Source organism: Stomoxys calcitrans, chromosome 1 (assembly GCF_963082655.1).
Source record: "Stomoxys calcitrans chromosome 1, idStoCalc2.1, whole genome shotgun sequence".
NCBI classification, from domain to species: Eukaryota; Metazoa; Arthropoda; class Insecta; order Diptera; family Muscidae; genus Stomoxys; species Stomoxys calcitrans.
Window position 1 is genome coordinate 226,293,061 of NC_081552.1, and position 11,272 is coordinate 226,304,332.

Consider the following 11,272-nt stretch of genomic DNA (forward strand, 5'->3'; position numbering starts at 1 on the left):
TGGACCGATTTGAACTATACTTGGCACAGTTGTTGAATATCATAGCAAAACACGTCGTACAAAATTTCATTCTGATCGGATAAGAATTGCGCACGCTAGAGGCTCAAGAAGTCAAGACCCAAGATCGGTTTATATGGCAGCTATATCAGGTTATGGACCGATTTGAACTATACTTCACACAGTTGTTGGATATTAAAACAATACACATCGTGCAAAATTTCAATCCAATCGGATAAGAATTGCGCACTCTAGAGGCTCAAGAAGTCAAGACCCCAGATCGGTTTATATGGCAGCTATATCAAAACATGGACCGATATGGACCATTTACAATACCAACCGACCTACACTAATAAGAAGTATTTGTGCAAAATTTCAAGCGGCTAGCTTTACTCCTTCGGAAGTTAGCGTGCTTTCGACAGACAGACGGACGGACGGACGGATAGACGGACGGACATGGCTTGATCGACATAAAATGTCACGACGATCTAGAATATGTATACTTTATGGGGTCTCAGACGAATATTTCGAGTAGTTACAAACAGAATGACGAAATTAGTATACCCCCCATCTTATGGTGGAGGGTATAAAAAGAACTCGACAAATGTGATCTATGGTGAGGTTATATAAGTTTTTGGCCCGGCCGAACTAAATCTGGCAAATAAATTGGGGGTCGCTATGGTGGATTTGTGAACAGCGCTGTTCCTGTTGTATTGAGAGCAAACGCAGCACTCATCAAATTTTCCGTCAATATGCAATGTACTACACCACTTTTTGGAAAGCCTGTGACCACAGCTAACGGAATAACTTTCAAATGACGGTCATTTATTTGTGGTGTTGACATCTCAACAGGTCGGCAACTACGATGTTCGTCATGGAAGCTCGTACGGCCACGTTCAAACTCAGCCACCCCCATGCAGGGACGTTTTTGGTCTCTTGGGGAGTCTCCAAGAGCAGACTTTAGATGTGTGTTTCTCGGATCAACCCCACATCTACATACCAAATTTCTGCGAAATGGAAGGTGCGCCTTATAATGTGCATTTTTGCCATCTGTCTAATGTCTTCATCGATTATTCGGGCTGCGAGCCCTCTAGCCTGCCTTCTGACGTTCTTGAGCGATATTTTGTATATGGCTGTTTTATGATGACATCCAACCACTCCTCTCACAACCTGTGGTTCATTACGATCGATAACTCAAACGAATGGAATTCTCCAACTGATATTATCATTTGTCCCTCTATACGGCGCAACCGAATGACCCGAATTGATAAAAGGCAACGAAGTTATTAGACTTCAACACAAAGCTTTGGCATTTCTCTGCTCATATCATTGCGTCCGCATCGGTTGTCGCTTGAGAATAAAAACAATGCGAGTTCTTAATGTGTTATTCCCAATTATTTTGATGACGTCATTGAAATCAAAACCGGTAAGCCCACATAAAACACCTGAATACTATCGTCACTATGAGGGGTAAGAAACGCCAATGACAATGACAACAAATAAATGCACACGCCTTAAGTTTTATATCTTTTTGTTTTTTTAAGCTATAAAATTATCGATGTTTCCATTGACTCTCCAGAGAAATACAAACAAATTAGAAATCATTTTGCCCCAGAGATTGAAGTTATAGGCAAAGGGTCCCATGATCCAATGAGCCTAAGAATTCTTATGGCACCACAACAAGACTTGGAGTTCTTCGAATATCTTCGAGTCGAGAATATGCCATTTAAAGTTGTCAACGAAAATGTTGCAGAAAGCATTCGCAGAGAACATGCAGTACAGCGTTTGACTCGTTCGCCCCATGAAAACGTCATTGATTTTGAAAGTTATCAACGCCTCGACGCTATCAACAGTTATATGGAATATTTGGCAAGAGAGTACGCACACCAGGTGAACATTGTGAACTTGGGCAAGTCGTACGAGGGTCGAGCCCTAAGGGCCATACACATATCGGGGGAGAATGTTAATGGAGCATTGTCCAAGAAACCTTTAATTTTCATAGATGCCGGTATGCATGCTCGCGAATGGATATCACATGCCACTGCCTTGTATATTCTGCATCAATTGGTGGAAAATTCCTCATCTCACAGATATGAGTTGGATATGTTCGATTGGCTTATTTGGCCTGTAGTGAATCCTGATGGCTATGAATATTCCCATACAAGGGAGAGATTTTGGCGCAAGAGCCGACAGCGCAATGGGGGAACAACATCATGTGTGGGTGTTGATTTAAATAGAAATTTTGATTTCCATTGGTCACAAGTGGGAAGTTCGGATAATCCCTGTGACATAGACTATCATGGGCCAAAAGCCTTTTCGGAACCAGAGGCCATAGCAATGCGAGATTTGCTCTTCCACATTAACAGCACCTGTCAAATGTATTTAACTTTGCATGCATATGGCAATTATTTGCTTTATCCATGGGGCTATGAGAGGTAAGTTTGGAATTAGTAGAAGCTCCACCATAGCATGGTGGAAATAACCACAACAAGTAAATGCGTGCTAAGCTCCAACGAGCCGAATGTTATATACCCTCCACCATGGATAGCATTTGTCAAGCTTTTTGAATGACTTCTTCAATATATATATGGGCATATATATATTGACCGATATGGACCGTACTTGTCACGGCTGTTAAAAGACATAAAAAAATACTAACTCCAAAATTTCAGGCAAATCGAGTAAAAAAATGCGCTCTCCAGTGGCTCAGAGTGTCAAATTGGTAGATTGGTTTATATGGCAGCTATATCAGATTATCAACCGATTGAGACCATTCGTAGTCTAAATCGTTGGAAGTCATAGCAAAACGACGTCTGAAAAAATGTCATCCAAATTGGATAAGAATTGCGCCCTCTAAAAGCTCAAGAAGTCTTATCGGGAGATTGGTTTATGTGGCAGCTATATCAGGTTATCAACCGATTTGAACCATACTTAGCACTGTTATTGGAAGTCATACCAAAACACCATGCGCAAAATTTCAACCAAATCGGATGGTAATTGCGGCCTTTAGAGGCTCAAGAAATCAAGACCCAAGATGGGTTTATATGGCAGCTATATCAGGTTATGGACTGATTTAGACTATACTTGGCACAATTGTTACAAATTATTCCTCAACGATATGTGCAAAATTTCAGCCAAATCGGATAAGAATTGAGCCCCATAGAAGCTCAAAAAGTCTAATTGGGAGATCGGTTATATGGCAGCTATAACAGATAATGAACCGATTTGAACCATAGTTGGCGCAGTTGTTGGAGGTAATACCAGAACACCACGTGCAAAATATCAGCCAAATCGGAAAAAATTTCGGGTTCTAAGGGCTCAAAGAGTCAAGACCCAAGATCGGTTTATTCCAACAATTCCAACCGACCTACAATAATAACAAGTATTTGTGCAAAATTGCAAGCGCCCTCTAGAGGCTTAAAAAGTTAAATAGAGAGATCGGTTTATATAGGAGCTGTATCAGGCTATACACGGATTCAGAACATGTTTGGCACGTATGTTGAAGGTTATGGAAGAAGAAGTCGTTGGACAAAATTTCAGCCAAATTGGATAATAATTACGCCCTCTAGAGGATCAAGAAGTCAATATCCCAGATCGGTTTATATGACAGCTATATCAGGTTATGAACCGATTTGTGCCATACTTGGCACAGTTGTTGAAAGTTATAACAAGACACGTTGTGCCAAATTTCAGCCAAATCTGATAGGAACTGCGCCCTCGAATGGCTCAAGAAGTGAAGATCCAAGATCGGTTTATATGGATGCTATATCAAAACGTGGAACCCAGATCGGTTTATATGAAAGCTATATGAGGTTATGGACTGATTTCCATCATGCCGAACAGCCGGACTCTCTTTAAAGTCTTTGGGACAGTGAGTTTCGTTAGGACCCTTGATATTCTTCTTCAATGTGGCTCAGATCGGTCCAGATTTGGATATAGCTGCCATATGGATCCATCTCTGGATTTAAGGTCTTGCGCCCATATAAGGCGCATTTATAGTCCGATTTTGCCAAAGTTTGGGACAGTGAGTTTCGTTAGGACCCTTGATAGTCTTCTTCAATTTGGCTCAGATCGGTCCAGATTTGAATATAGCTGCCATATGGATCCATCTCTGGATTTAAAGTTTTGGGGCCATAAAAGGCACATTTATTGTCCGATTTTGCCAAAGTTTGGGACAGTGAGTTTTGTTTGGACCCTTCGACATTTTTTTTCAATTTGGCCCACATCGGTCCAGCTTTGGATATAGCTGCCATATAGGCCGAACTCTGGATTTAAGGTCTTGCGCCCATATAAGGCGCATTTATTGTCCGATTTTGCCAAAGTTTGGCACAGTGAGTTTCGTTAGGACCCTTGATATTCTTCTTCAATTTGACTCAGATCGGTCCAGATTTGGATATAGCTGCCATATGGATCCATCTCTGGATTTAAGGTCTTGCGCCCATATAAGGCGCATTTATTGCCCGATTTTGCTAAAGTTTGGGACAGTGAGTTTCGTTAGGACCCTTGATATTTTTCTTCAATTTGGCTCAGATCGGTCCAGATTTGGAAATAGCTGCCACATCGATCCATCTCTGGATTTAAGGTCTTGCGCCCATAAAAGGCGCATTTATTGTCCGATTTTGCCAAAGTTTGGGACAGTGAGTTTCGTTAGGACCCTTGATATTCTTCTTCAATTTGGCTCAGATCGGTCCAGATTTGGATATAGCTGCCATATAGACCCATCTCTGGATTTAAGGTTTTGGGGCCATAAAAGGCACATTTATTGTCCGATTTCGCCGAAATTTGGGGACAGTGAATTGTGTTGAGCTCTTCGACATTTTTCATCAACTTGGCCCAAATCGGCCCAGATTTGGATATAGTTGTCATATAGACCGAAATCTCGATTAAAAGTCTTGGCCCCATAAAAGGCGGATTTGTTGTCCGATTTCGCCGAAATTGAGCGGATAGTGAGCTGTGTGTGTGTCCCGCATTGGCAGGCAAAAGGAGTTTCACATCTGGTTCTTTATTCTATGTCTGTATAGTGAATGTGAAAGTTCATATAAGCTAGCGACTATAAGCTAAGTCTTCAGGATCGTGTACGAAGGGTAACAAATGATAGATGGCCACAATGTACGCATTGTGAACACTTCAAAATTATATGCCCCCCCCCCATTGAAAAGGTCTACCGTTTTGCTATCTTTGGGTAGTACATAGATCTTAGTCATTGTTTCTGTCATGACAGGTGGCTGTCTAATAGAAAACATGCTCTGGTAGGTTAAAGGTTGCAAGTAGTGACTTCCGCACTAGCTGTGAGGACGTCAAGGAAGATGAGACTATACAATTCTGCTGTGTATGTGTTCCGCACTGGCAGGCAGGAGGAGTTTCACATTCGGTTCTCATTTTTATGAGGACTAGGCCGAATTAGCGGATGTTAACGTTCTGAAGCGGTTCCTAAATTTCCCATGAACATAGGTCGGTTGGAATTGTTAATAGCCATATCGGTCCATGTTTCGATATAGCTGCCATATAAACCGATCTTGACTTCTTGAGCCTCTAGAGAGCGCAACTCTTATCCGATTTGGCTGAAATTGTGTACTCTTCGACATCCCTCTTCAATTTGGCCCAGATCGGTTCAGATTTGGAAATAGCTGCCATATAGACCGAACTCTAGTTTTAAAGTCTTGGCGCCATAAAAGCCACATTTCTAATGCGATTTCACTGAAATTTGATGCAAAGTTCGGCCCGGCCAAATTTGACGCCTTTTTACTTGTTATCTGTTCTTTTATAACATTTTTATAAGATTAATTATTTTTCTTGGTTACTTTTTATTTGTTCAAATAAATTTATTTTTACTTTCAGCTCTTTACCTTCCAACTGGCGTTATCATGATGCAGTGGCTCGAAGTGGCGCCAATGCCATAAAGCGATCATCTGGCACTTCCTACACTGTGGGTAGTAGTGCTAAAGCTCTTTATGCCGCCTCTGGTGCCAGTGATGATTTTGCTTATGGTGCAGCAAATATTCCGGTTGCATTATGCATGGAATTACCATCGGGAGGTAATGGGTTTGATCCAGCCCCAAAAGAAATATTGCCAATTGTTGCGGAAAGTTGGCTTGGCATACGTGCCATGGCTAGAGAAATTGTAGACTATCCATTGCGAAATAGGGCTAGTGTCTTCAGCAAGGATATAATAGTATATTGGATAGTGATAATAGTTGCTTATATAACGATGTGATATAAACAAATACTTCTACAACGTTTATATTGTGTTGCCCAAAAAGTAATTGAGGATTTTTTAAAAGAAAGTAAATGCATTTTTAATAAAACTTGGAATGAACTTTAATCATATATACTTTTTTTACACTTTTTTTCTAAATCAAGCTAAAAGTCACAGCTGATAACTGACAGAAGAAAGAATGCAATTACAGAGTCACAAGCTGTGAAAAAATTTGTCAACGCCGACTATATGAAAAATCCGCAATTACTTTTTGGGCAACCCAATAGTATAGAGATACTCTTACATAGAGTTTTGCCTTTCAGTTTGTAGCATATCTAAAGACCCATCTTCGACCCTTAAAACATATAGTACGAGGACTCATTTTGTATCGTGAAAATATTTAAAGATAATTTAGAAACGTTCCGTCGTTCTGCCTATCTGTTACTTTCAACCCATATACAAACTCCGAACCCGCAGCTTAAGTTGAGAGACAAAAAAACACATTTTTCATTCGATTTTAAGGAAAGTTTTGGAATTTGTGTTGTCCCCTCTTGGTTTTGTATATATAGACCCTCTTTTCGGTAATGCGATCTCCAGCTGCAACTTTGTGAGATCACAAAGAGCTTCCTTTTTTAGAGATAAAGTCCAATGATGATAAAATTTTCACGCCCAGCTACATTCGATGATACTTAACTGGTTCGCAGAAATCGACAATTGCCGATTAGTTGCCAAGCTGTTGCAGTTTGAAGTGTGGTCCCTCCAAAGAAACCCTAGTACCGATAAACATGAAACCTGTGTGGAGAAGCATTAGAAGATTGACTTGCTACCTCCATATGGGTGGCTCAAAAACCATCAAAGCCGCCATTTTTTACTAAGAGAACAGTAAGCAAGTAAAAACTTGTTACGTTCGGCCGGGCCGAATCTTAGGAACCCTTCGCCATGGATTCTGCTAAAAATTTATGTAAAATAAATTATTTGAGGGGCATAATTTTTTTCTACACATTAAACTTCTGTGAAACCAGCAAAAATTAAAGTTTCTAGGAACCGAACTATATCAGGTTATAGACTAAATTGGACGGTATTTGCCACAGTTTTTAGGAGTCATAATAAAATGCACATGCACAACATTTCAGCCAAATCGGATGAAAATTGAGGATGCCAGGGGCTCAAGAAGTCAAATCGGAAGATCGATTTATATGGGAGCTATATCAGGTTATAGACCGATTTGAACCGTACTTGGCACAGTTGTTGAAAGTCGTAACAGAACACTACACGCAAAATTTCAGACAAATCGGACAAAAATTGCGGCTTGTAAGGTCTCAAGAAGTCAAATCGGAAGATCGATTTATATGGGAGCTATATCAGGTTATACACCGATTTAGACCGTACTTGGCACAGTTATTGGAAGTCGTAACAGAACACTTTGTGCAAAATTTCAGCCAAATCGGATGAAAATTGAGGCTTCCAGGGGCTCAAGAAGTCAAATCGGGAGATCGGTATATATGGGAGATATATCAGGTTATAGACCGATTTGGACCATACTTGAAACAGTTGTTGAAAGACATAACAGAACACCGGGAGCGATACCAGGCTATAGATCGATTGAGACCACACTTAACACAGTTGTTGGAAGTCATAACAAGACAGCATGTGCAAAATTTCAGACAAATCGGACAAAAATTGCGGTTTGTAAGACCTCAAGAAGTCAAATCGGGAGATCGGTTTATATGGGAGCTATATCAGGTTACAGACCGATTTGGACCCTACTAGGCGCAGTTATTGCAAGTAATAACAGAACACTATCTGCAAAAATTCAGCCAAATCGGACAAAAATTGCAGCTTCCAGGGGCTAAAGAAGTCAAATCGGGAAATCGAATTATATGGGAGCTCTATCCAAAATTTGAACCGATATGACCCACTTGAAATCCTCAACGGCCTACATCAATATTAAATATCTGTGCAAAATTTCAAGCGGCTAGCTTTACGCTTTCGACCGCTATCGTGATTTCGGCAGGCGGACGGACGGACACAGGGAACGTCGAGATGTTCAAGAATATATATACTTTATGGGGTCTTAGACTAATATTTCGAGGTGTTACAAACGGAATGACTAGATAAGTATACCCCCATCCTATGGCGGTGGATATAAAAAGAAAAGAACTTGGTAACCTTTCAAACGATGTAAACAATTTTCAATCGTTTCACAAATAGTCTTTTGATTTTAGAAATACTAATGATACCTTGAGTAAATGACTGCTTGGCAAGCAATTCAATATCAAACATGCTAGAGGTGACTAATTTTTAAGCCCTTGGATCAGTCTATGGACCCACTGGGGTCTCCAAATTCTGCATTCTTATTGGAAAACACTTCAACATTGACTATGTTAAGCTACGTGTCCATGTCTCTGCAAATGCAAATTTGCCCATGAACATTCCATTAAGGAACTGGGGCAAACTTCTCACAAATCAATGAGAGTGCTGTCCGATTCAATTTTAAGCTCAATGATAGTTGGCCTCCTTTTTATAGCCGAGTCCAAATGGGGTGCACCTCTTTGGTGAGAAGTTTTTACATGGCAAAGTACCTCACAAATGTCGCCAGCATTTGAAGGGGATGATCACCGCTGCAGAATTTTCTGATGTTACTGCCAGGATTCGAACGCAGGCGTTCAGCGTCATAGGCGGACATGTAAACCTCTGCGCTACGATGGCCTCCATGTCCATGTCCCTATTCGTTCAAAAGTTCCATAATTATTTTTTAGATTTTTCCGATTTGGCAACACTGTGCAACGTCCCATATGTACCCCGGGGAAGGCACGACACATGTACCAATCCATCCTACTGAACTTTGGATGCCCCCTTGGCGTATAGGTTAATATATCTGCCTAAAATGTTGAATGTCTGGTTTTGCATCCTAGCGAGAACATAAGAAATACTGTTTCAGCAGCGGTTATCCCCTCAACAATGGTTAAGACAGTTGTTCCGTTTTCATGCAGATAAAACTTTTCTACGACAAGCCCTTGGGTTTCCTCGGTCACAACAATCTGCTACTCATACATAAACGAATTTCCTTTTGTTTTGATCGAAACGAATTAGACATTCCTTATTTTTATTTGGAAAGTCAAAATTACTTTAATTTTTTTTGAACAACCACTTCAGCCATGGCTCGAATTCCAATCCAGGTCTCGAGAACAATATCTTCAATCTGCCTAACGGGTGGGTCAAATCCTAGAAAACCTCCAGCCGGCATTTCAATGCACAAGGAAATTGGAACATTCAAAGCAGACACCGCATAATCGGCAGAATCCCCAGAGGTGGGGTAAATCAATTGGTAGGTATTGCCATAGGAATAAACCCCGCCGGTGGATAGGACAATGGCCATGGCGCCAGCATCAGCCACATCCATCATTGCGAAATAGTTCTCTGGCAATTCACTAAAATTAAGATTTATTCCCCCAATAAACAACAGCTTTTAAAAAATTTCATTTTTCACTCACGGTGTATGACCCCAGGGCAGTAGTATCAAATTTCCATAGGAGTGCAACGTCAAATACCATTTCAATTTTGCACCATACGAATGCATAATGTCACGTACCACTTGAGTTTCGGGCTCTGAGAAGGCTTTCTCTCCATGATAGGTCTCATCACAAGGATCCGGCGATGAACCCTCTTCCCAGCCCCAATAATGATCGAAGTTGCGATTGGGATCAGTGCCATAGCAGTCCTGTTCCAAATCACTGGGACTTCGTGTTTTACGCCAATAACGCTTTTCCTCATGCGAATACTCATAGCCATCGGCATTGACCACTGGCATAATGACCCAATCAAAATCGTTCAACAGCTCCTTATGGTTTGTGAAATTCAGTGTCAATTCGTTCATAATATGCAAGGCCATGGCAGGGGTGATCCATTCGCGGGCATGCATGCCAGCATCGATAAAGACAACCTTCTTGTCCCTGCTCACATCGCCATTTGTTATGGTGATCACCTTCAGGGGTCGCTTCTCATACGAACGTCCAAAGGTCTTAACAAACACTCGATGGGGATAGAGTTTGGCCAGTACCTCCATATGTTCGTTGATTTCATCATGACGATAATAGCGTTCGAATACGTTCAAAGGATATTGGGGGGGAGTATCGCGGGCATTTTCTAGACGCTCTCTAAGGATAATTTCCGAGACATCTTCCATAATTAAGGAGAAATTAAGGGAATTTTTATCTAATAAGTTTCTCAACTTAGCATCTTGTTGAGGTGCCACCAGGACTTTGGATATTTGTTTAGTTGTTCTGGCCAAGTTGAGGAAATCATAAGCCCTATTATCCTTGTGCAGTTGGTACAGGCTACGCAGTTGTTGCTCATCTTCAGCGAAAATATCATAGACTTTGTAGCTATTGGATGTTTTTTTATATTAACGATGGGAAAGAAGAGACATTACTTTTGTAAATTTAAACTTATATCCTTTCCTCTTACTCCTTGTATAGCTCAAAACTATGCGCAACTGTTGTCACCATCCACAGCACCACCAAAACAACTTTCAGGACTTTTTTCTGCCACCACATGATCTAGTCAAGTTTATTTAGGAAACTGAATTCTTTTTAATATTTCTTCAAAGTTATTTGGCTACCTAAGGTGCCGTCATTTTATCATTTTATGATGTCCATATAACGACCAATGCGATATATAAGGCGGTAGATATACTTTATGATATATTATCGTATGCCAATGCTATTGTTCATACTTGTGTTCGAAAATTCAATGAGAAACTGCCAAACACCGATGTGGTCTTTTAGGCGTTAGTGTTTTATTCATATGAAATGGAAATGTACAGTGGGACTCGAAAAAAAACAAATCTGCCAAATCGGATGAGAATTGCGACCTCTAGAGGCTCAAGATGTCAAGATCCCAGATGGGTTTATATGGCAGCTATATCAGGTTCTATACCGATTTACGCCATACTCAGCTGAGTTATTGGAAGTCATAACAAAACACCTCATGCAAGATTTCAGCCAAATCGGATGAGAACTGCGCCCTCTAGAGGCTCAAGAAGTCAAGACCCAAGATCGGTTTATATGCCAGCTATAC

The 11,272-nt window shown here is 40.7% G+C and overlaps 2 protein-coding genes across 2 annotated transcripts; one reads left to right on the forward strand and one right to left on the reverse strand.

Moving 5' to 3' along the window:
- Window positions 1–1,605: 1,605 nt before the first annotated feature.
- LOC106093945 (carboxypeptidase B1) lies at window positions 1,606–9,162 on the forward strand. Its single transcript, XM_059368585.1, has 3 exons — window positions 1,606–2,432; window positions 5,836–6,169; window positions 9,109–9,162. Exons 1-3 carry the CDS (start codon window positions 1,648–1,650, stop codon window positions 9,160–9,162), a joined length of 1,173 nt encoding a protein of 390 aa, XP_059224568.1. The 5' UTR covers window positions 1,606–1,647.
- Window positions 9,163–9,317: 155 nt separating this feature from the next.
- LOC106093944 (carboxypeptidase B1) lies at window positions 9,318–10,749 on the reverse strand. Its single transcript, XM_013261106.2, has 3 exons — window positions 10,661–10,749; window positions 9,688–10,578; window positions 9,318–9,624 (listed from the first exon to the last, which is right to left on the reverse strand). The coding sequence occupies exons 1-3, from the start codon at window positions 10,747–10,749 to the stop codon at window positions 9,318–9,320; spliced, it is 1,287 nt and encodes a 428-aa protein (XP_013116560.2).
- Window positions 10,750–11,272: the final 523 nt, after the last annotated feature.

Bases quoted from the DNA above. Each gene is read 5' to 3' on its own strand.
- LOC106093945 (XM_059368585.1), top strand. From the start codon at position 1,648: ATGAGCCTAAGAATTCTTATGGCACCACAACAAGACTTGGAGTTCTTC. The intron at 2,433-5,835 runs GTAAGTTTGGAA...TTTTACTTTCAG, and splicing joins TATCCATGGGGCTATGAGAG to CTCTTTACCTTCCAACTGGC. The intron at 6,170-9,108 runs GTATATTGGATA...TTTGCATCCTAG, and splicing joins TCTTCAGCAAGGATATAATA to CGAGAACATAAGAAATACTG.
- LOC106093944 (XM_013261106.2), bottom strand. From the start codon at position 10,749: ATGTGGTGGCAGAAAAAAGTCCTGAAAGTTGTTTTGGTGGTGCTGTGG. The intron at 10,579-10,660 runs GTAAGAGGAAAG...AACATCCAATAG, and splicing joins AGTTTTGAGCTATACAAGGA to CTACAAAGTCTATGATATTT. The intron at 9,625-9,687 runs GTGAGTGAAAAA...TCTTAATTTTAG, and splicing joins CTGCCCTGGGGTCATACACC to TGAATTGCCAGAGAACTATT.